This window comes from Lampetra planeri, chromosome 4 (assembly GCF_965212315.1).
Source record: "Lampetra planeri chromosome 4, kcLamPlan1.2.h2, whole genome shotgun sequence".
In the NCBI taxonomy this organism is placed as follows: domain Eukaryota; kingdom Metazoa; phylum Chordata; class Hyperoartia; order Petromyzontiformes; family Petromyzontidae; genus Lampetra; species Lampetra planeri.
This window is the reverse complement of record NC_136110.1, coordinates 24,364,222-24,389,891: the sequence shown is the minus strand read 5'-3', so window position 1 is coordinate 24,389,891 and position 25,670 is coordinate 24,364,222. Positions and strand designations below refer to the sequence as shown.

Here is a 25,670-nt window from a genome sequence, read left to right as displayed (position 1 = left end):
TGTGAATAAATAATTTGAATAACACTGCTAAGGTATGCATGAATATGGGATTAATATGTTTTTTAAACAAATTATGCTTATTTCATAATTTGTTTATTTTGGGGTAGATAGGGTAGGTATACTGGGCACATGTGCCAATTGATTTGGTTAAATAGCAAAATAAGAATGTTGAAACCCTTTTTCCTGAAAACGACCACGTGCGTTGCGATCGAAACTTCGCAGTTTTCTGTCATTTCTGATTATTTTCTTTGAACCTATCTACGTGACTTTACCGAAAGACCAAAGAAAACTAAATGTTGAAAGGCAAGCAAAATGTTGACAATTTTGCATACGCAGTCTTACTGTAGATTACATTTAGAAACATCATCAGGTTGTAAACAAAAGGTCAAACCTCATGTGACAACTTGATTTAATTGGCTTTGTTGGCTGCTGGAGGAATATTGTTAAACATATAGTAAAATAATGGCATTATACTTCCTTGACGATCGACCTCAAAATATACCAATTATGCGGCAGAATTTCCTCAATCAGTGCTTTGCATTTCATACCATTATAAACACTTGTTCAAAAAAATGCTATTTCCTTCATGAACTAGCAAGTTGTTTTTTTAAGTTAAATTTATTATAAACAATGATTCATCCTTCAACCACCTCAGGCAATACACTCTGACCATTTTGTACTATAAAGCCACTTTAGTCTTGCCCTTTTTCTCCTTTAGTCCACCCGTGAAATATATTCTGTAAGTTTCTCGTCCTCTTAACATAAAGTGCTGCCTCTGGCATTTTACACTCCTGTGGGCCTATGGCTCAAGATTAAGCCTCCAACATATCCTTGGTGAGTCACGAGAGATCAATTTGCTTCAGACAGTAAAGCTATCACAATCATGGGTTTGTGGAAGACTGGAGGAACAGGAAGACTTGTAAGCAAGATGTCAGACGTGCAGTTAGGATAAAGTCCCTCAGGCTCCTGCTACATTTTGTGGAGATGTTAAATGGACCACACATGAATTTCTAAAATTTGAAGCTAAAAGTATTTTGTTCTCATGCATATCTATTGCACTGCCAGTCACTGCAGCCATCTCTGTGACATGTGGTTGAACTAACGAGTGCAAGGAATGTTTGCATCCCAGAGCAGTTCATTATGTTTATATATTTCAAATAAGTGAATAGATCATTCTTCAGAATGTTGACGTGTTTTTGCCAAGCACACGCTGTAGTGTGGTTAAAGGCAATGTTCTACACGTATAAAAAGTGTGACCTTTGGTTTTGCAAAGGGTGGCATTTCTCCATTATGTGAAATATATGAAAGATATTGATTTAGTGGCAGAAATATGGTAGGGATGGAGAAGCAGATTAAGTAAAGTCTCCCAAAAGAATTAGTGTTCTCTAACATTATATTCATCACCTTTGCCATTCTTCAAACACAGTTGTTTCAAAAGGGCATAACGTGTGACATTAAGAACAACATTCTTTATTCAAGGTCTGTTGTTTACACCTATGTCGTATGTCGTAACAAAACTTAATTGTTTTTAAAAATACGATCAAAATATAGCATTTGTTTTTACATATATATAATTTAAATATTGTAAACATCTGGATGATAAAATAGACAAATTGAAGGACCTAGAGAGCTTAGAATGTCATGAGCTCCCAGCTCCACACATATTTACATGAGATGAACTTTACTTTACATTATAAAAACGTTTTTAAGCTTTCACTACTCACCAATACCGTCTGGTTAAATCTCAAATACAATTCATTTTAACAGATGGTGTAAATATCATTTTTGCTAAATAAGAAAATATCACGGTGGAAAACAAGTCCAATATATATATGTGTGTGTGTGCACTGTGTACAAAGTATATTCTAGTAATCTTTAACAGGAACAATATTCACATGTCACTTTCATAATATCATCATCATAACATTCATGTGTTAGATTTTTTATATTGCAACATGACGGTTCTTGGAGGAATCATACACAATTCCCACAATTCAACCATCAGACCAGTCAGTGTTGGAGTCATCGCAATGTCTTCTGAGTACAATTCTCACTTTAGAATATTCATTCATTTAAATGGGATGCTATCGGAGATTCTGCCATGGAAGTTTATGCAATATAACGATATTCTATTGTGAGTCTATTGCCAATCAAACTACGCTAAGATTTGCCATTTCCAGCTGGCCCAAGAGGTTATTCAAGGCAAATCATGGCAGCCAGAATTCTCATTAAATGCATTGCGATTTCAATATTCACAGAATGAGTGATTGTACCACAATTCTGGCATGGCATTCAACTAAGTTTGGAGGGTTCATAGGGCAAAGCCAGCCCAGTGGAATTACCATTGAAACATATGACTGATGCTTATGTAATATATTACATAAATTCTGGCTAATATTGGTCCACTGGTAAGAGGATTGACCACTGGGACTACCACAAGCATCTCCCAGACTGCAACGTGGAACACCAGGACCACCAGAACTCAGACTAGCAGGACTATGGGGGGTTAGTAGACTGGTAGTCCCACTGGACCTACCATTAAATGATATTAATGGTGGTCTGGGAGGTCCCAGTGGTAATTCTAATGGCCCTGGAGGTAGTCTGGATGGTCGACCCATTGGAACATACAACAAAGGCATAAGCCATATGATTCAAAGGTGATTCTTCCCACACGGCCAGGCCCCATGAGCCCTCCCTGCCTCCCTGAGCTGGCACACAGGCCTCCGTGCAGCCCGGAAACACCCCACGACGATCCCACAAATATTTCTGATCCCCCGATCCCATTCGGAATCTTATTTGGTTCTAAGAATGAAATCGCAATACCTGGTTATAGTATCATGAGATTTGCTCACCTTTACTTAATATGATTACATGTTTTAATTACTGCTGTATAATGTTTTCTTATTGTTATATTTTTTTCGCCATGCACAATAACAGTTGTAAACATTAATTTTCTTTTCTTTACTTGTTCTTGGTATGTTATTTTTTCTTTCTACATGACATAGAGATGGCCACGACATTATAAACCGGTGTTGTTAAAATTATGGCCTTTAATATTTAAAGATGAAAATGTGGTGTGTGGCTATGAAGTGTCGTGCATAAATCAGTATTCTGATTCCAATCACACAGAAGGTCGCATTAAAAAAGTTAAAACACAGAGATTGGTTTCTCGCGCATGCATACTATACGACCAGGTGTTTGCAAGGCAATGCTCTCTATATAAATGCTCAATTATTTCCTTCGTGTTTATTACACTCTATGCTGAGGCTGTCTTTGTCGATGGTTAAAAAGGCAATAAGAACGTTACATCACACACAGCATTGCCAAGCTTGGTTTGCAATCGCGGACTTTGGTTCGCAATGGAGGTTTGCAATTGAGGGCTTGTGACTTGAGAACACGTTTTTGAGGGTGAATCACTGTGACCCATCGCCATCACCTGGGAATAGTGGGCAGCCATGGCATAACTGCTACAAAGCCATTTGGAGGAAATTGGTTCAGGGGTATTAAACCAACTGGAGTGCTTGTGCTCTACTCCATTGGGCGCCATACTACAGCTTCACGACACTGGCAATTTAAAGGTCAGCTAAGTGCCATGTGCTGTGAGGCAAATTAGGGAAAAACCTACAGGCGCAGCTTCGCATCTGACCATCTGTAGCCGTGCATCTGTCACCAACAAATACAATAATTAACTGTAGTCCCGTCTGCCTGCAGTAGAAACGTCAGTGGGAATTGCAGACCAAGATGATGTATGTACCGGCTCTCATGTAACATCCGATGTCAGCATTTTGATAATGACACGCGATTGTAAAGAGCAGGTGGTATTTTTGCCATGCGCCTGATTGCCCGTTCGCTTACCATGCATCATTTTGCGATTGAGCACATTAAGCCGATTTTGACAAAACTATGCAGTTTGGATAATTTTCGCAGTGGGTGTTTTCTGTAAATTTCATGACATTTGCACAATTAATTTAAATTATTCTGAACATGAAGGAAGATAATATGCTTCGTATTTAGTTTTATTCCAATTGTGTTATATATCAACATTTTTTCAACTTAAAAAAACATCATAATATAGTTAATTAGTGCATATATTAAACATTGCAGTAATTCATTTTATATTGATATCAGTAATTGTTATACTGGTTTATTTGAATATTTTAGAACGCTTAAGATTGTCAATGTTTATAGTTACACGACAGACATCCAATGCATAATTATTCAAAACATTAATAAAAGTTCACATTTTTAACTCACATTTTTAAAAATAACCTTTGTTATAACAATCCACGACTGGATGAAAACTTCCCTATGCCCTGTTGGTCATGGAAAGGTTTGGTTTTTGTTTTAACATACTTCACCATGCTCGTTAGTGCAGGTTAATGAATGGGGTACCGAGGATTGGTGTAGATATCACTCACCACTGATGTTAACTGTGACCAAGAGTCAGGTTCAGGTTGCCAGGTTCAAAGTGCAGCACGCACTAACTACTGTGCTACCAAATAACTGTACAGTATTCATCGTTCTTCCAAGTATAACTTGCCAGATAGATTGAAATGAAAGGCAGAATATAGAGCCATGTGCATTTCTTTTCATTGAGAAGCTGCAGGTCTTTGTCAGGTTTTGATCGAGCAGTATTTCATTTGTGCATTCACTATTGGCTACAGACCTTCTCAGATGGCAGTCAGCGACAATTTACGCACAGTATGCGGAGAAAATCTGCACAGTGAGCAGTGATTAAAATAGGGTTGTCTGAATGAGGTGGGCCTTTTGGAGGGCTAAAAGTTTTCAATTGAAAACTTAAGAATTAGTGGCAGCCAAATAAGTGCTGGTGTACAGATTCATTAATAATATATATTTATTTAGCTTTGAAGTGTATCCTTGCTGGCTTTGCTCACTTTCTTTTAATGGATTTTTGTACTGGGTAGTGATACATTCCACAGCCATGAATTAATGCAAAGAACATCTTCTAATATAAGCTGTTGGAGATCTATAGGGCAAATTGTCAGTGAGCTTATCTCAGGCACTGGGCTACATTTGTTTAACACCCAAAGGGCAGGACTCCCTTGTAGTTTGTTTGATCCGCAAGCAAACAGATAGCAAGCTCCCTCTGAATGATGGTTAACTCGTTTAATACTACTGCACATAACTTTTCCAGATGGCTAAACCCATGGCTATAACCCACCACCCAGTGATATAGAAGCAAGTTGCCTAAACATGTCAAGTAACCTAACCATCCCTTTTTCCTGCAATGTCACTTGACTTTAAATATATTTTATTCTTATTCAGTTTAGCAATACAGCCACTCTAACATAGTCCAATTTAGCCAATATATGAGTTCATTCTATGGCACTCACCTATAATAAAAAAACCCAGTTTGCACTTTTGGTGTGTTCTGCTTTTTAGCACATTGTTTACAGTCGGTTTTTTTGTTCTTGTTTTCCCAGAGGCTATGACCCCAATTGAACATGCCTGTAACCTTGTCTGAATTCTGTTGGTTTGACTTTAAAAGGCGTAACCATTTCCAATTACATTCAAGCTGACCTTTGTGACACAAGAGCAAATCCTGACAGTGCAAACTCCTATACTCTGTACGTAACATATTGAAGAATATCAGTGCATCAAAAATTTATTGTTTTACTTTGTACAAAATAGATAAAGTAATAAATAGATGCCTACATAAATAAAATATCAACGTAAAAAATATGAAACTTACATGAAAGCTCACCATTATAACCTTATATGTTTCAATACAGACAGCATGCTGTCATATTATGTAATTAATGTAGCATACTGAAGCAAGACCTTAAAAAACATAACTTGCCAACCTGCCTCAATGCATTTAATTATCTAGTTTTGCCTTTCAAGATTGTGCAGGGGAAAAACAACAGAACAAAGAACAAACTGTGGTACTGTGTTTTTATTGCATTAGTTATATTGCATCCTCCTTATAATCTTCTATTTAAATTGAATGTGTTTTGTATACCATTGGCCAATGGGCTGCGACATCATATCCATCAAATCTAGCACAGTGTCTGCTTCTTAATCATAAGCGTTAATTATGTGTGTCCTCCTAGTTCAGCTTGACAAATAATAACAATTCAACACTCTTATGCCAGTCTTAGTCAATTTATGAATGAACAAGATACTTGATGATTTGTTAAACTTACATGTGTATACACCATTGCACATTCATGTAAATTAAATGCATAATTGATGCACCCCACCTTATACTGAATGAATGTTTTTAGTGTCGCCATTGAATTGATTACATTTAATATTTTAGATACCAATATAGTCATATACGTGGCATGTTCATATTGCTAACTTTTCATTTAAATATAGCCACAATGAAAATCAGAATCTTTATTTATACAGGAGAAAAATTGTGAACTCCTCTTCAAAATTCCATGTGTATATTATTTATTTTACAGCCTCGGTTTGCAAATGCACTGTAAAATTTTAGAGTATAATGGATTTTTCAATAATGGATTAGCATTTTTACTTTATATTGAAAATGAATGTGAGTTACACAAGGTGACAATACGATTGTATTTGTATTCTATTATCATATTATAATTGAGAATATACCATGCAGGGAGGCAAGTCAATTTACATTGTGACGTATGGCAGCAATTAAACGGGCAGTGTTCATATTCAACACCCTAAATAACATGCGCCAGGACATTTGTGCGTATAAGTAACTCACAACGGCAAAAAGGTCGCTGAACAATTTCCAACAGGACAATGCTTAATGATATGCGACCCAGAGAATTATCTCTGCCCGATAAAATATGGGTGATGCAGAGTACGACACTCACTGTCGGTCGCCCTGCATAATAACATGGGACACTTAAATAAATTAGGATTTCTATATAATCTTCAGGCAGAGAGAAAATATTTGGCTGTACCCTTTTGCCCTCGTACCAAGTGCTGTCTTTGTAAAATATTGATTGGAATTCTATTAAAACATTTCGTACCAACACTAAACTGAAATGTGATTCAGAGCATTTAAAAATATTGGCATTTTTGAAATGTGCGTGCACATGCCCTTGCCATTGGGTCAATATAAATGCTTAAGTGCAAATCTGCCATGAGACCCTTGGTGGCTTATAGTTAGGAAGTCAATTATTGTTTTTTTTTTACAATGTGAAGATTGTATACAGAGTGTCATACTTTCTTGCGTTGTGTTTTTTGTAGAAATGTTTTTAAAATAAATGTATGAAAACTATAACTAAAACGATCACATGATAATGTATCAGCTTTGGTAATTTTTTTCACGAGAAATGGGCCTTCATGAGGTTACAACTTCAAAAACATTTCATATTTATATTTGGATAGTAATTAGCGACACGTTTATGAAAAGGCAATGATTTGAATGCTTAGAATGAAAAATAAGGCCCTACATTTGCAAGTACATTTATGTTCTGATGAATAACTTACCAAAAAATAATAAAAACAAACCCACAGTATTTTTTCCTCTTGCTAAACAGTGATATATGACAATGAGATAATAGTAATTTGTCTTCACCATTACCATCACGGGTCTCCATTTGCAGGTATTGCCTGGGTTTGTTGGCGAACAATAATTATCCATATCTTCCTATACTTTTTATTGTCCTGTGCACTCTTCTATCGCATGGTTTCCGTGACACACACCGACTTTACACCTCTTCCTTGGCCTTCCTCTTGCTCTTGTTCCCTCCATCCTTAACTTAAAGAACCACCTCGAAAATCGGGTTTCCTCCATCTGCCTCATGTTGCCATGCCATGGCAGAATTGTTCATTGTTGTGTTTGCTCATTACACTATTTTGCCTCTCATCCTTCAAACATATATTTCAGTTGCTCGTATCCTATTGTCTTTGCATTAACAGAATGCGTTGGTATGGGCATTTTGTTTTGCATAAGACCTCCACTGCCACTTCACTTATCCTGCAACATTGCCTTGAGACTTTGACAGAAGTCACCTGCTTTCAGCAACACAATTCGTATGAATTTATCTTCATAGTTTTCCATCCTTTGCAATCGTGCACGCCAAATGTTTAACATGTGGCTAAAAACGAGCAGGTTAATTTTGAACAACTGTCAGCAAATAATCACGACAGTGTAATCATATATCGGTTGCTCTCTCTCTTCCAGTCTTGTTCGGAGATGTGTGCGGGAATCCCGGAGTGCCACCCAAAGCAATACTGCACGGCTCAAGCTTCAACATTGGTGACCGGGTCCACTACAGCTGCGTCGTTGGCCACATTCTGGAAGGACAGCGTGCCCTCACCTGTACCTCAAATCCAGGGCGAGGAGCCTCGTGGGACCTCCCTGTTCCCGTGTGCAGAGGTGGGACCTTCAAAAATCAAAGGCGTCCTCAATAGTGTTAATTATTATTATTTTGTTCTCTTTCTCAATTTTTATTCCAATTTTGCTGTTGGTATCATTTAGCAGGACACAGAATCGATTCAGAAATCCTTGCAGAGCGTTGCGACCCCATGGGTGTTCGAGATTGATCCGTAGAAACATTTTCGCACAGAACTTCTAAAATGTATTCACGTGATCGTATTATCCTTTGAGGGGGCTGAACCCGAAGACTTGGTTGTGAGCCATGGCTAACATGAGTGGAGAGTGATATCACCAACCTGCACTAACCAGCCCAACGAGTATGGTCAACAGCCCCTATGACTGGCGTGGTGTCGGTTAAATATTCCTCTAGCATTGGATTTACAGATACCTGTAAATTATATTATTTTACAATACTGCAATTGTTTGTCGTATGGCAATGAAACTAATATTTTCCATTCATAGAGCTGGAATTTAGCTAAACTATGTAATTAAAAAAATAATGTAATGTGTTTTTTTTCTGCACTTGTTTGTGACCAGGCTGAAACCATCAACTTGCTGTACTTGATAATCTGGTTTTAGGCATGAGCAGATACCGACATTAAATCCTGGATATGACCAGTTCTGGCAGAATACTCTGAGCCCTGAGCCACCCAGACACGTCCACTCTTACAACAGTAGCTTAACTTACGGCGTTAGTATTTTGAATAGCATTTTTCACACAAGCCACTACTCGAAATCACAACTTGATGCGATACCAACCCTTTGTGGAAATATGTTTTCGTGGATACCTGCCGCAATTGTTGGCTCCACCTTAACGAACTGTGACATGAGTAGTGGCGGAAATGTAATTTTTTATATTTTGAATCGGCCACATTGTAATCACAAATTTGTGGAATTTTTTTTCCCAAATCATTATTTAGATTACATGCTGAATCACCATCTTTCCAACAACAAGTGGTGGAATCTTCTTGGTGCTTTCAGTAACTTCACGTAGAAGGGAAATAATAAAAGAATAAAAATTAAACATAATAAAATACAATTCTCACGACGTTTCGGCCACAATGCAAGCAGCCGTCCTCAGGTGAAGAACAGGGCTGTCGGAAAGACAGTGGTGGAATGATGTCCAATTAGCTACAATAAATTGGGCTTTTGTCTTTTTGTGATTTATTTGCAAACTTAACCAATTTTTTGTTGGAAAAAATAATGTTTTGTCACTTAGGTTCTGATTGAATGGTACATATATTTAATTTCAATAGGTTCGTGGGTATAATTTTAGTTAACATCTATGTTATAAAAAGTACTGGTGTGGAATATGCATTTGTTAGTCTTATGAGCTCATATTTGAAAATACTTAATATATATTAATATTAGAACTTTGCAAAACAATGAAATAATTTTAATTAGAGTCATTAAATGGTGCACACATATGGATAGACATATATCGTATAAAATTAGTTGCCAACTTATATACGTGTCAACATTACTAGGAAATCCATAATCTGAATAATTATTAGCTGACAGTAGTGTATTCTCCAAAGGTATACAGAAATTCTAGAACTCTTCCTTGTTATTTTCAGCCCGAGAGTCTTGTGGTGGCACAATGCGTGGACCTGGAGGGATGATATCCAGTCCCAACTTCCCGTCGGAGTACGACAATGATGCGGACTGCACGTGGATCGTATTGGCTGAGCAGGGGGATACAATCTCCCTGGTCTTCACCGACTTCCAGCTGGAAGATCAGTATGACCTTCTGGAGGTGGAGGGAGCCGACCCTCACTCTATCTGGTGAGATTCCAAATTACCTACACCCTGGGCTGTTTGAGCATTAGAAGCCGCACACTAATTACGTCTAACTTTGAATATGGTGCGGCATATCTAACGGGCAATGGAAGATAATATAAATATTGTCATTTGGGGTTGGAGTGGTTGTGTGGTGGTAAGCACACTGCATTATACGCTTAATGATTTGAGTTTGATTCCTGGCAATGACTAATGTCAGCAGTAAATTATATCTGAGCTTCTCCCCAAAATCTGTCACCAACCAGCATTGACTAGCACGGTAAAGTATCGTAAAAAAACTCCCATGACCAACACGCCAAGATGTCTTTTGCAAGAAATGTTCTGCCTTTGGTTATGAGTCTGATAATAGTAGTATTTCTCAACTTTGCAGAATATCTTACACTGCAACTTTCTCACTCTGATAATTAATTTTCCAACTTAATTGTGCATATTCATCTCACATCTTCTGATACTTTAACTTAAATTCATGTTTTTTTGTCACATTGTATAGACAGTTCAAATCTGCAAATGATGAGAAAACCCATCACAAAGATCTGCATTGCATGTACTAAAGCTCTCAGCCTTGTATATTCTGCAAAACCACCAGTGCAGAAGAACTTTATTGTGGTCATTTTATATAAGCCCACTATCAATAAATAGAGACATTGTGGACAACTGACAGACAGAAGTCTGAGAGCCTTTGTACATGCAATGCACATTTTTCTGTGTTGTTAAATGTATTTTTGTATCGACTACCGTAACTTTATTGTTCATGTCCTCCCTAAATCCGTTGCTGCAAAACTCCAGATAATACTAATGCCAGACCTCTGCCTTTAAAAAATGCTGCTGCCAGACTTCTGGCTTGAACCCACAGTTCATATATCGACACTTCTCAAACCCTTTGCTTGCTCCTACATGGATTTGCAACCAGTTACAAGATTGTACTCGCTGTTTTAAGATCATGAATGCACTTGCTTTGGCTTACCTCTGAATTCTCATCTCACTCTACTCTCTGCAGTCTGGACCTCTTGGTGAAATATAATATAATTCTCCAAACCCTGGGAAGTTACACCTCTGCTGCCCCTGTTGTTTGGAAGTCCTCTCCCCCTGGTTGTCTGCACTGCTAATTTCTTCCACCTCTATGTCCAGACTTGACTCCTTCTCTCTTCTGCCATTGGCTAGTTACTTTTCAAATCACATCTTCTCTATACTCGTTGCTCTTTCACCTTCATGCTAATCATCACTCATCCCTGATATTTCCCAATAGTAATTCCACATCACATTACAATTCACCATCAGCGTGGGGTCACGTTGGTTGTGACTAATCTTGTGTGACGTGTGGCAACGTTGCCCAATCTTCCATAACCTATGTTGGCGGCTACTGCATTCGTAAATGCTTTCAGTATAAGATGCCACGTACTTTAAAATCAATTCATGAAAACATACACGACAATAAAGTTACACATCATGCATGTACTCTATCAGACTTTAAACATCAAATGTTAAACGATTCATTGCATGTGCTTGTATTTTTACATATATGTGCATTCTAAAGTTAATCCCAAGAGGTACTTTAGTGGTTAGAATGCGTGGCTCCCAATGAGACGAATCTGAGCTCATATCACAGTCGGGTGTCCACTCACCCCTTTATCCCTGTGGGTTAATATCATGGCTACCACTTTGCGTCGAGACCATAATGGGTCTCCTGTGGGTTTATAGGCTCCTGTCAAAGGAATGCAGCATTTCCCACACAAGCTCTGGGCTGTAAATGGGATGTGAACACTTGTACACACTGTTTGAGCAGGAAAATGAACTTGAGGCGGGTGTTACAGGAAAGTATTTATATATTCAAAGCTTAAGACAGATGCTGTTGTGTTTATTTATTTACCGATTCGTACCACTTGTGGCAGGGTCTTCAGAAGACTAAAGCTGCAGAACCCACGGTCATGCCCAATGCAGACAAGCTATTCAGGCTCTTGCCCCATGTTAACTCAATCTGAAGTAGAGATTTTTACCCTTAACCCGCTGAGACAATACAAAAAAACAACAACTTCCCAGAAACACTTTTGAAGTATGCCGTTGCTCAATCTCTTCTTTATCCCCTTAACTTACCTTAACACATTACCATAACACATCAGAGAAGGAAATAAACTCTGAATTCTGAGAAGCAAGCATGTTATGGCATGTTTCTTAAAGAGACTGGTATGTTACATGCCACTGCAATTTATATTACTCATCATTAAACCAGGTGCAATTGCACATTTAAATAAAATCTTAGTACTATTCCTTATGGTATATCACTGAGATTAAATGGTGCCATTATCTTCATTTCACAATGTCATTGTGAAATTAATTTCCCATGTGGCTTTCCTGCACGGCTATGGAGTATATTCGCAATAGAAATATACATCAAGGAATTTAAAACAAATCTATTAGGCTCTATAGTTACTTTTTCTTTTACTTCTGGGTTATTTATCCAGGAGCTGTGTACTCATTAGCTTGATATAAATATGGATTTAATGTTGTTTCTCTCTTCAATAAACCCGTTGTGAATAGCATGTCATTCCCTTGTTACATTTTGTGTCACCAGAATGACAAAGTGCAAATTAAATCATAGCTGCATAGAATTATAAATCTTTAAGGTTTATTATGGATATCACTGTATGCAAATATGCACAGGATATAGAAATGTTCAACTTTGATACATTAATCTTTTGCACTTGCTTTACATTGAAATTACTTTTGGATACGAATGTTTAATAAAATTAGCAATGCATTAGTTTAGATGAGTAATATTTGCAATGCGCTTATATTACAATAGCATTTTATATATGCTTGTACATTTTGGATCATTAGGCACAATTTATTCAACACAGAGTATCTGTAAAATTAATGAAGGCGAGTGGCTCTAATATTAATTTGCATATTAACTTCAACACTTAAGGATATGGTACATTACCACTTACTCTCAATCGTTAATTCCACAACACGTTGAATGTCACTTTTATTCTTCAATCTTGAGACTCATGTGGGGAAACGTGTCCTCCTTCTTTGGGGGTGGGGGGGAAGACTCTGACTTAACGACAGGTGCTTGGGACTGCCACTTCTTACACACAGCTCCTGCAACATCCCGATCCTCGGCAATTTATTTATGTTCTCTTCCGTTCCATTATTGCGTCTGTAATCCTTTGAAATTTAGGCTTTTGGATTTGTGAGGGATTCGATGACAACCATTAATTTCAAGTTTATCAAAGGCCACGCACATTCGCTTGTTATTGCATGTATATCAATTGTTTACAAAATACATTTTTAACCATATTATGAATAGATAAGAGATGGACTGATGTCGTACGTAAGGATGTGGAGCTGAGTGGACTTGCCCATAACTGGTACCAGCAGTCTCATGATTAGCCTCTGTGGAGGAGGTTCGTGACTGACGCTGCTGGGGAGTTGGAGGTAGTCGCCCTCCAGCAACAACAGAGGACAGAGGAGCGACGCTCACAACAACGAGCGGAGCGCTGGGCACCTAAAACGCAGATAGTTGGCACGGTGGGGAGCACAGTTGGTACATCTGCCAATCATCTCAGTCAGTCGACTCCATGGTTCCTGGGTCTCTTCCGTGACCTCCTGCCAGCAAGCCTTCGACACTTAATGTGGCCTCAGAGTGCACTTTGAGTATTTGGCTGTGGTAAATGTCCACACGATAAGCCACGACATTGAGCTATCATTTGTGGCTAGGTCGCTTCTGAAAAATAGCACATATAGTTCAGTGGGCCTTACCTGGTAAAATAAATAAATAATAGTGCTGAATGGTGGTTGTTGTGATGTGTACTGCATGCACATATATAAGGTCCACTTTAACGGTCTACATTTTCCAATGGATGCTTGTACAATGTTAATATTTAAGGAATTAGTGGTTCCACTAAATCTATTGGTCATCAAAGAAGGTAGCACAATCTTGATTTGAGGTAGCACAGTTGAAGCAATGAGATTTATAGACTTTCATGAGACCTAAATAGTGCTGAATTTATTGAACTCCAATGAATAAATGTAATCATAAAATGCTCAAAACACCTTCACATGTATTCATGCATTTATGCAAGTACCTTTGCAGTGACAAATTATCTGCATATAAACAAAGTGAGCGTGCATAATTATAATAACATGTTGTCTTTCAAGAATCACACCACAGTAAACATTAGCAAAACAGTTCCCCTGGGCTGAAATCTGTTTCAACATTGCAAGTCCTGTGGGAGGTCGATCACCACTTATTTAGCATTAAAATATAAATTCGCCATTTGGTAACATTATATTAACAATTTCGATTTAAAGCTTTCGTGACTGCAGGGATTCATCTTCTTTGTTCTTTCTGTAAAGTAACATAGAATGGAAATAATAAAATAATAAAAATAAAAAATAATAAAATTATTTTCACGACGTTTCGGCCACAACGCAAGCAGCTGTCCTCAGGTGAATAATAGGTCTGTCGAGAAGACAGAGTCTGAATGACGTTGTGGCCGAAACGTCGTGATAATTATTTTATTATGTTTTTTTTATTATTTCCATTCTACGTGACTTTACCGAAAGAACCAAAAAGATATATTAACAATGTTCATAACAAGTACACGGCTTTTAGAAAGTGAGATATTTAGTTTTACCTATACTGAATCGAAGATATATCTGATTGTATTTAACAAGTGTAATAATGCTTTCTACTGATTAATTTAATCATATTAATTAACAGTCACAATCATATCATAACTACTCCAAGTTCACATTGGAAATTATGACATGTTCAATGTTTTTCAACCAACAAAGAGAGGGATAAATGAAAGAATAAAACAGAGTGCTTTATGTTTAAAGCACGCTCTACATTTTACACGCATGGGTTTACATGTGTTTTCGGTGGTACAATTGGCGAAATGTAACTTTCAGAAATGTTTTCATTTAGTGGTGAAAATGTTTTATTGGGAATACAGTGGTTCTTTCCTTGTGAATATTTGTTGAAACCTGTAGTTGTTGATATGAAAACAGCTCTTGCTGTTTAACACCATCCATAGGGGAGACATAGGCTGCGTTATTCTGTGGCCTGTAAGTGCCACTAAGAGTGAGATATGTTTTTTTGTATTTGTGTGTCGTGGCCATATATGCTTGAATGCACCGTGGGATAGGATTGATGGGGTGAGGAGGGCCTATACAAGTTGGCACTTGCCACTGCTCTTCCAATTATTTGGTAACACAACCTGATTTCTTGCACCTGAGCTGGGCATCCACAAGGGACCCATGTGCTCATGCAAGCGTTTGAGATCACCCAGCATCAGAAACCCAACCTGAAAATTACTTGCTTTACAATTTATATTGACTTGGCACAAAGACAAGCAACGGTGGGACAAGTTTTCTTGCGTGTTTTTTTCAAGTTCGTTTATTTAAAAATAATTTTGTTGCGTCATTATATATATGGGGAGGGGGGCTGTGAATATAACTATCTGAAATAAACATTCTTAGAAAAAAAATTGTGATTTTGATGTAGTACATGGGTAACCAAGGGCAATCGTTTTTATTTGATTTAAAACAATGTTTTTTTATAGCAACCTTGGTTTGTTTAATAATGCCAGGCAAGATCAGCATACTGCTCAATCATTTATATGATGAGGCACAGGCTTTGTGTACGAATAGAAAGAGAAACATCAGAGTAGCTTTAGGTGAGAACTACTGTTGAGCAGCAGTGTGTCTTGTCACTAACGTTATTTGGTGCTGTGATTATCTGTTCAATGAAACCACGCAGAGTGTAGAGACAGCAAATCCTCCATGGATTACAATTAGTCACGTGCAACTTAAAGACTCAGTCTTTTTGAGTTTGGTCCTTGGCTGCAGCATTTCATGTTTAGGAAGTTTCAAGCAATGAGTCTGGACACGGGGGTTGTACATTCATGTTAACAGATGTAGGTGTATAATGTCTGTGCTACTTTGTGGGTCAAAGCGGGGAGTGGTGGTATAGCGGTTGGCGCACTGCGCTACGAACCCAGCGACCCGGGTTTGGTTCCCGCTCACAGTCGACACCAGTGAAACTTTTGTGAACTGGTTCTGGGCCTCCCCTAAGTCGGCTCGGCCTCAAATGAGTACCTGGTGAGGTGTGTAAAACATCAGCACTCTGGAGACAAAGGCGGCCGGGCATGGTGCTGGCTACCTACCTCCTCGTGTGCTGTCCCGGCCTTCATTGGTGATCGCTAAAAGCACTTGCCCATTCAGTCTGTTGAGGCTCTAGGGGAGATTTTTGTCTTGTCAGAGAATGTGACTTGCAACAAAGCAGCGAGAAAATAAACTCCTGCCTTTTGAATGGACGTGCATGTGGAGGATGTTCGGGATTTCTTGAAAGGATAGAGTATACAAAGTATAACTCGGCAAGAAAGTGTTGTCCATGTAATTGGCAAAGGGAGGTTGCCAAGAGGTGGAAAACGTGTGTGGGATGGAGGAGACCAGGTCAACAAGACAGGAATTGGGGTGGCATCCAAAGATTTGCAACCAAGAGGAAGATCAAAAGTCAGATGGTGAGATAGGGTCAGGGCAGAGTTTGAAGCTCGAGCATCAACTTCACAAAAGCTCAGGATTTAGTGAATGCATGTAATCAATAGTAACTTGTGGTGGAATCAACAACATTGGCTCTGATGACCGATTGATCTTGACGTATGTTTTCCTTTGAAAATATATTTAGCCATCATGGCGTTAATTGGTCTATACAGTGTTAATATGCACATATGCGGGGACGATACTCTATGCGGCGACTGAAGCTCATTACATGCTAATCTCTCTCCCTAATCTCTCTCTCCCTAATCTCCCCCATTAACACAACTGACGTGCTTGCGTGCGGGGATGGAATTCCTTTCAAGCTCGGACTCCGCCTGCTTGTCCTTGGCCAACATACTGTACATAACGTCTTGTTGTAACAGCGCTCTCGCTGTGTTATTCCTGGTTCAGCAGTTCCACTGCTGGATTATTTTCTCCGCCTGAGGACGACCGCTTGTGTTGCGTTGGAAACGTTGTAATATATTATTTTAATTTTATTTTTCTACCTACGTGACTTTACCGAAAGAACCAAAGAGTATAGGAAGTTATGTTTTGTTTATTATAGCTTGAAATTGGAAGTGGCTAACATGGGTTATATTGTCCCCTAGTTTAAATAAAAAAATATATATATGCATACTGAATAGACTGTGCAACGAATATATATTTTTTTTTTTATGTACTAATGACATTTCACAATTTTCAGGTAGAGTTGACATTTGTAAAACATTGGGTTATCAACGGCTACAGTAATATGTTCTGCAGCTGAACAATATGCAAACCTCTGGAGACCATTATCCATACAGCCATTATCGCGCTCATCCATAGGAATGGCCAGCCAAGCTACATGACATCCCATTATACGACTGTTAATTAGGGCTGTAACAATCAGACACTTCTGCAATAATTATGGCAGGCCGAACCATTAGCTGAATCCTTCATCTGATGTTGCTTATTACCCAGTCACATTATCCAACTCACTATTTACACTCCAGGGGTTTCCCAGGTTTTTTTTTCCCTCTTGTCACATTGACATATGTTGTCAAAGATCTCTCTTCATAACCGACTGGACTACAGCTGATTGTGTTGATTCATATGCTAAATTGGAAATTTATTTTATGAAAGCATCCACTTGGTTTTTAGAGACAGGCTTTATGCATGTAGCCAGTACTTCATGGTCACACATACGCCAGTTTCCCTTTTGATGAATACACGTGATATGCCTATTGCAAATGTATTATTAATGGAAGCCTTTCAAACCGATTGTGTTTTACCAGTTGTCATTATTGTTCTTCTCAAAGTAAATTAGAAGCAGATTGATTTTGTTAAGAGTAATAGTATGCCAATTATGGGTTTATTCTTAAAGTTTCACATTAATTGGTACTTTAATCACTACTGTAAATGCAAATATGCGTGCACTTTTAAAGCAGCTGTCCTAAACTTTGAAGTCACAGAGGACCATTATCCATTTAAGCTGTTTCAATAGATCCACTCTATGGCTCTCACGGATCTGAGAGGAAAAAAAACCACGTGTCATTCAACCTCACCCTGCCCTTCCCAAAGTATCTACCCGGCACAAAGAGTGGGGTTCAAGGGACAGGAAGCAAGACATTGAGGTTAGATCTGAGCTAGTGTACTCTATACTCGAATGTAGTTTCTTCCTATATTATGTGTACTTTAATTGGAATTGTGCATGGATTGCAGATTCCTTAGAGATAATCTTATATATCTATATATATATAACATTTGTGTTTTTGATGCATGCCAATCAAACATGCATTTTGTATTTACAAAATACCAATGTGAATGTCCAACTAGTGCCTCTTTCTTTTTTGCACGCAAGGCTGACTGTTCATTTGGACTATTTTTTCCCCCAATTATGAATGCAATGGGTCCAAGGCCTTCATCCTCCTTGGGTAATCTACAGTGTTTAACATTTTGTCCCGTGTACCCTTAGGTCATCGTTAAAGGTGACTCCGACTGATTGCAGCCATAATGAAATGGCCATTTGGATCACCCGGGTTGTATTTCAGCCATTTTTTCAAGCATAAGTAGGACCAGATATTAGTACAGACTTTGAATAGATCGAATAATTACAAATAACAAGCAGCACCAAAAAAAAGGCTAATTATAAGGTCTGTACAAATGCTTCGAAGAAAGATGAACACGGCATTGACAGCATTCTCAGGTTTTTTTTCTTATGCGTATATGTGTATGTTTATATTAATTCCAAAGTAATAACATGTTAAAATACCTATGGGTGACCTATTTTGTTTATATACGTGCTTTGTAAGCTCCAAAAGTAACGTTGGCCATGCAATGTTCATTATAGCTTCAGGATTCAACTATATGGCCTTTGCGGATTTTTCTCTCTTTAATAAGCAGCTGTTTAAATGTTGCTTTAATAAGTGTTATTACTATATTAGGCAAATGCATAATATAATCAGAATTGTATAATTCGTATACGTCAATGTATGAGCATACATTTCCTGTCATTCATTTCACACGTTTCTATCAGAGCGACTGGTCTCTGCCACTCATTACTCATCCATTTCCCTCGTTGCCTTATTTGTCAGTTGCCTAGAAGGTGCCTGCTCTTTCTGCTCCTATAAGGGCACTATAAGCATCCTGTGTGCTCTTTGAAGTTTTCTGTATATGTCAATACAGAACTGCGTTTGTCATTAATTTCATTGTTTTTCTGTTTTATAAACATAAAATGTATTATGAACTTGGCCAAAGTATACAATGCTTTATTTGCGACATGCTGGTAATAATGTAGTTTAGAAAACGTGAAAGAGGTTATCACTATTCAGGCAGAGTCTAATGGCGTTACCTCCACTGTATAAACCCTGAGGGCATTGGCACATGTGTAGAGGTTCTACTTAATTAGGTCTCTGCAGAATTGTGTGCGTTGTCTGCTCGAGCAGGTGTATATTATACCAGATACTATCAATCTGCTTTTTGATGTGGTTCATTAAGAGGGAGGTAATCATCCACCATTCATACAAGGTGTGTGTGTGGCTGCCTGCATTATTACCAATAGTGCACCTGGCCTGGCACAGGCGCCGTGGGGACGTCACCGTCACTTAGTGGCGAATGGCGGGTTATGGTATTGGTTGGCATTACCAATATCAGCTATGTAAAATCTACAAATATATAAAGGCCTTACCATGCTAATGTGACATCCCGAAATTCAAAGCATTTGCATTTCATAGTAAAATGTAATAATACAAAGTGCAGACCTTTGAAAATTAACATGATGTGGATATGATAATTCTAACTCTACCCGCAAATAGCTATGGCAAGTCCTGTTAGTGAATATCATACAGTATGTATACACATACAAATACATCTATAGACTGCATACCCCCATTTATGTATGCTCTTCATACATAATAGTGATATATATTGTATCACTATTGTGTGTGTGTGTTTGTGAAACTAAATCTAAATAATGTTCGCATGCAACTTTTTTTCAAAAACTAAAATGACCTGCCTTGCAAATTAAGACACATCTTTCCAGGTATAACGTTGAGATATGATTCCTACCTCCAAAAACATCAATTTTGATATGGCGCAGAAATTAGTTCCCATAATAGAAGTATTGTTTTTCTCCTTAAAGAGCACTGACAGGCACAGAATATAGCTTCCTGGATGTATTCGTTTCAGAATGTTACTAAACCATAGGATATTATTATTCTATGTTGAGCTATATACGATTGATATGCAATTCAATGTGACGGTGTCTTTTTTAAAGCTTAAACAGCCGGACAGGTTAGTGCATATCTTTATAGGCGTGTGTTTCAAAGCGCTCGCATGCACCTCATAATCAACACAAAAAAGGACAAATGCAACTCAGATGGTCTCCGTGTCATATTATTACATACGCTAAATTGGCTTTGCAATATACTAAAAATAGCAGCCAAGGGGCGCAGGGGTGAGGCAACGGCTATAATCTCCGGTCTCTATACACTATCACATTTTGTTTTCATGCGTTTTGAAGGTTCCTTTTCTACTGCGCTGCCTACACCCCTCTACATGTATATTTAAACTTCAAAGCTTTATAACAAGCTGGAACCACAATACCGTGTCTTGGCTATGTCGGGGGGGGGGGGGGCATTTGATATTAATTTGTATTTGATGTTGCTTGCAGAACAGAACATTCCCATTGCCTGAAATGCATATGAAACATATATCACTATCACATATGTATTACTATTGCATACTATACATTTGTATGCATACCAATGTCCGCTCATGTCTAAACTGTTTGTATTCTTGTGCGTATTTTAAACAAGTATTTGGTCACCCATTCTCGGATTTTTTACGCGTTAAGTTTTAAACTGGTAGTTGGTATGGTAACAAAACAGTATACAAATGTGTACAACAAACCCTTAATATTCGCTGGGTGTGTAATCGCGGTTTTGGGTATTCGGAGTAGTTAATTGTACTGCAGTGCTATTTCCATTTAGCGGGTTTTTTTTATTGTTGTAACAAAAGGGGAGCCATGGTCCAGCACGCCACGCTGTGTCACAGTTCGCGGAGGACAGTCCAGATGCAACCCAACAACCATACAGAGGAGGGGAGGTAAAAGGTGGGAGAAAGGGGGAAATGGGGCCTCCTGCCCCAAACAAGAGGGGGACCTGCTTTTGTGCTTTTACCATCTACATGGCAGAGGCTCGGTCTCATTAGCAGCAGTTGCACTTTAACAACTCTGGCACCCCCCCCCCCCTCTCAGCCAGTCTACATAACAAAGGCTCAGTCCTTTGTTATGTAGACTAGCCGTAGTCTCAAGTCGCACCTTACCATAATAATAAAAGGGGGCCTGTCCTGCCCCCCCCCCCTTCAACCAGTATATATACGGGGTAGTATCTCTTGGAATTTCTCATTTACTTGATACAGCAAGCGTGCTGTGACGGTTCCACCTGAAGACGGAAGCTTGTGTTGCCTCCGAAACGTCGTGATTTTTATTTTATTTTTTAGTTTATTTTACTTTTATTAATTTTAATTTCTTACCTACGTGACTTTACCGAAAAACCTAAGAATAAGAAGATGAACACTTACATGGGGAGGGGATAACAGGGGGAGGATGGGGGGGTTGTGTTTTTAAATACAGGGACTCCTCTACTTATGGAACTTACGAACTTTCAGTTGCCTGTTCGGACTGAGAGTCGTAAGTTCAACCACTGCACGATAGACGGCAGTGGTGGCATCTACATCTGCATAACATGAAGAACCAGCGGCATGTACATCTGCCGGACATTATACAACTTTTTATTCATTTGAACCTATCTATATGACTTTACCGAAAAACCCAAAGAATATGAATTCCTGCAGTCATGAAAGCTTTAAGTAAAAAATTGCCTGTACGTCGTTAAAATATGTAAAGTTGAAGATACTAAGCAATGTGTACAAGTGTATAATCAATGTGACATGCTCAGCCATTTTCGCCAGCTTGCCATTGAAAGAAAATAAACTGACTAACTCAAAAAGCTATGAGCTCCTTTTAAGAAATAGCATCATTGCTGAGTTCCTTAATGGAGACTACTCTGTACTTCTTTAATGTATGGTCATTTGTGACTTTAACAATCGTGCACGACCCACCCTTTTGGAATAAAACAATTATATTTAAATTCACTCATAAAAGCTTTTTTGATGAATAGAAAAACATACAAGTTTAAATAAGGAATGTTTAAGCTCTGCTGGCAGGTATACTGTCTGTAATATGATTAATGTTGTGAGATAGTTCAATAATATTCATATTTGGCAAATTCCCCTTCACAATTAGAATGTATACTCTAGTTGTTCTTAGTAAATGTACCCAAAAAAATGTGTATAAAGCTGCACGTTATTTTTTATAAGTGCGTGTATGTTAATGTTCAAAGTTATCCTGACTAAATGTAAAGCATGCTAAATGGGCGTTAATATCGCGAGCCACATTCTGCAGAATTACAGGATAGACGTCTTCACGTGACTGACAGAATCCTGTTCATAAACAGAAAAGTCAACCACGTGAATAGTCCTTGACAGATTACTTTACACTGTGAAAGTGAGTGGCATGTTCATTGCAGCCACTTGGCCAGTGAGCAGTGCTAATAACCCAGAGAATCAGTATATGGCTCTTTTCACGCCAGTGACCTTTGATGAAATCCATCAAAAGGAGAGCATCGCTCGCAAATTATCCTTGGCTTCAGCACTCCATCAATTCCATCTAGCTATCATTAACCACGGAATTTATGTGGGGAAAAATGTAAAGTTTTTAATATGGTTATTTGCATATTTTATTTAATTAAATTTCACTCTTTTTATAGTCAGCTTAAATATTTAAGTCCTACCATTTATGTCAAATATATTTAAACTTATGATTTGCAGTTAGATCATATATGAAATTACTTTCTTAGGAATGTTATTGGAATTGCAGTATATGCAAGGTCCTTTTGTAGATTTGCATTGGATTCAAATGATGCACATTCCCACATTTTGGAAAAAAAAATCAATAGTTACGACTAATATATGTGCACTGTAGATGTGTGAGTTATAAATAGAGTGTGATGCTTTTGACTTAGCCTAAGATTAGGTCATGCTGTTCTTCAGTATTTTTTATATATCTTATTAGTCATCTTATGAGTTGATGAGGATTTAAACATCCATGGCATTTGATTATGTTTTTGTTTTCATTGTCGAATAATATTTTTTTTTATGTGATGAGTGTGTACCTATATAGAAGCAATAGACTGTGTAACAAAGGTGTTAGGTGAAGTAAAGAGACGTAATAATTATATAACTTATGTCAATGCAGTCTTGGGAAATCTATGTAAAATGTGAAGTATGACCACTAACGTACAATATTTTTTTCCACATTTGGCCACTAGATAGCACTTTATTACTTATTAAAGTGCCCTTGCACAACTCCAAATGAGAAGAGGAGTAACTTGATGTATGTTTAGTCCTCTGAGGATGTAAAAAATGTCGAATTTATATTAACATAAATGAAGCTGATATATGGCAAGAACTGTAGAAATTGTGTCAGTGGTTACAAATTGATGCAGTTGATGCATTTACGTTAAAATGCATCGCCTTTTATTTGGAAATTGACAAACATTATCCTTGTCCTTTTATTGTGTTATGTTTACATTTTTAGCACACAATGAAGAAAAAATCTATTCGAGTATGGTCTCGTTATTTGCGAGAGATACATTTCGGAGACCCTTGTGAATAGCACGTTTCCCGGATAAAGATATTGGCCTACGAATATCGTACACAGAACGTCTGCAGATGCTTCTATAAAGCTTCGATACGTTTTCTCTCTCTACCTCTCTCATCTCTTAATTACTTTCATCACTTTCTCGCATCACATTCATCACTGTTTCTCATCAATTTTTATGTATCGCTCTCGGTGGAGTCATGTAGAGTCCCAGATACGATTTGCAGATAGCAAAAATCGCAAATAGCAAGCTAATGAATGACGAGGGAATATTCTACCTCACAACATCAGCAATTTAATGTTCGTCTGCTTTACTATATCTCTATGTTAGTCAACAGGCGCAAAATCTGGGTTTTATTCTGGACTCCAACTTCTCCTGTTCTTCCCACATTTCCTTACTTTCATTTTCCCAAAATGTCCCGTATCCACAACTGTCTCTCCGATTTGGCTGCAGAAACAATAATTAATGCATTTTTAACTTCCAGGCTAAACTGCTGCAATTTTCTCTTATTTCTTCTTCCTTCATCTCTCATCCAACATGTGCACTGCATTCAAAATGCAGCTGCAAGAGTATTCACTAATACCCGTACGCGTCATCATATTACACCCATTTCATGGTTCTTCCACTGGCTACCTATTCAGTCCAGAATCACCTTCAAGATTGCACTCACTTTTGACCAAAGTCTTCACGGGCTAACCCTTGCCTATCTTTCCCCTTGGGTTTCAGTTTACTCCCCTCCCCGGGTTCTCCATTAATCTTCTCTAGGTCTACTCTTCACAACTCAAAACCATTGATTATTTCGGTAAAGTCACGTAGAAGGGAAATAATAAAATAATAAAAATAAAACATAATAAAATACATTATTATGTTTTATTTTAATTAGATTTTTATTATTTTATTATTTCCCTTCTACGTGACTTTACCGAAAGAACCAAGAAGATGAATCCCTGCAGTCACGAAAGCTTTCAATCGAAATTCAAAACCATTGGTTAACGAGAGTGCTCATGCGCAGGCCCTAGAGCCTGGAATACCATGACACTCCACATCCAGCAACTCCACTCCATCATATTATTATAATCCGAACTAAAGGCCTCTTTTTATTCATGCCAGGCTATGTATTTTTTACCAAAATCACTCGGACAGTTTAGACAATTATTAAACGTCTGATTACTTCGTGAATCAATGTTTTAGTTTTGAATTTGACTGACCAATGCTAGACTTACAGCATCGCATATCAGACCATCACACATCTGCACTGACGAATTAACCACTTCAGTATTTGTGCTTGGTGTAACTGCAATATGTTGTAACTCTTAACAAATTCAAACATTTTCACACACAGTGATACATTCTTAATCACACGTGCATTTTCTTACTTCTCAAACACAGTTAAGAATTTGCCCCACGTTTAAAGCAGTTTGATGTTTTATCCAGTAACCTATTCGAGCATGGTGTGGGCTGCACTTTTCTATCGATGTTCGCGAATTCCAACCTGTTCATTCACAGCATCTGCATTATAACAGCACGCGTGCTATGCGACGTTTGTCCTGTAAATTGGTAAATGTTTCCGTTGGCCCGGAGGCACAGCACTCTGTTGTTCTTTGTGACACAGTGATCACGATGCATTCGATTTTTTCTTTATTCTGAATTTCTCAATTTCAGGTTGACGGGAATGAATTTACCCTCTCCAATCATCAGCAGCAAAAACTGGATGCGTCTTCGTTTCATGTCGGACAAGGATCGTCGCCAGCGAGGTTTCAGCGCACAATACCAAGGTATATAATCGTCTGCCA

At 38.1% G+C, this 25,670-nt stretch overlaps 1 protein-coding gene across 2 annotated transcripts in view; it reads left to right on the top strand.

Moving 5' to 3' along the window:
* Positions 1-25,670, top strand: part of CSMD3 (CUB and Sushi multiple domains 3) — a 446,157-nt gene that overhangs the window by 170,221 nt on the left and 250,266 nt on the right. For both annotated transcript variants that reach the window (XM_078593568.1, XM_078593567.1), the window contains 3 exons: positions 8,138-8,332; positions 9,910-10,117; positions 25,540-25,652. In XM_078593568.1, the coding sequence (XP_078449694.1) occupies positions 8,138-8,332; positions 9,910-10,117; positions 25,540-25,652 (516 nt within the window). The remainder of the gene's footprint in view (positions 1-8,137; positions 8,333-9,909; positions 10,118-25,539; positions 25,653-25,670) is intronic.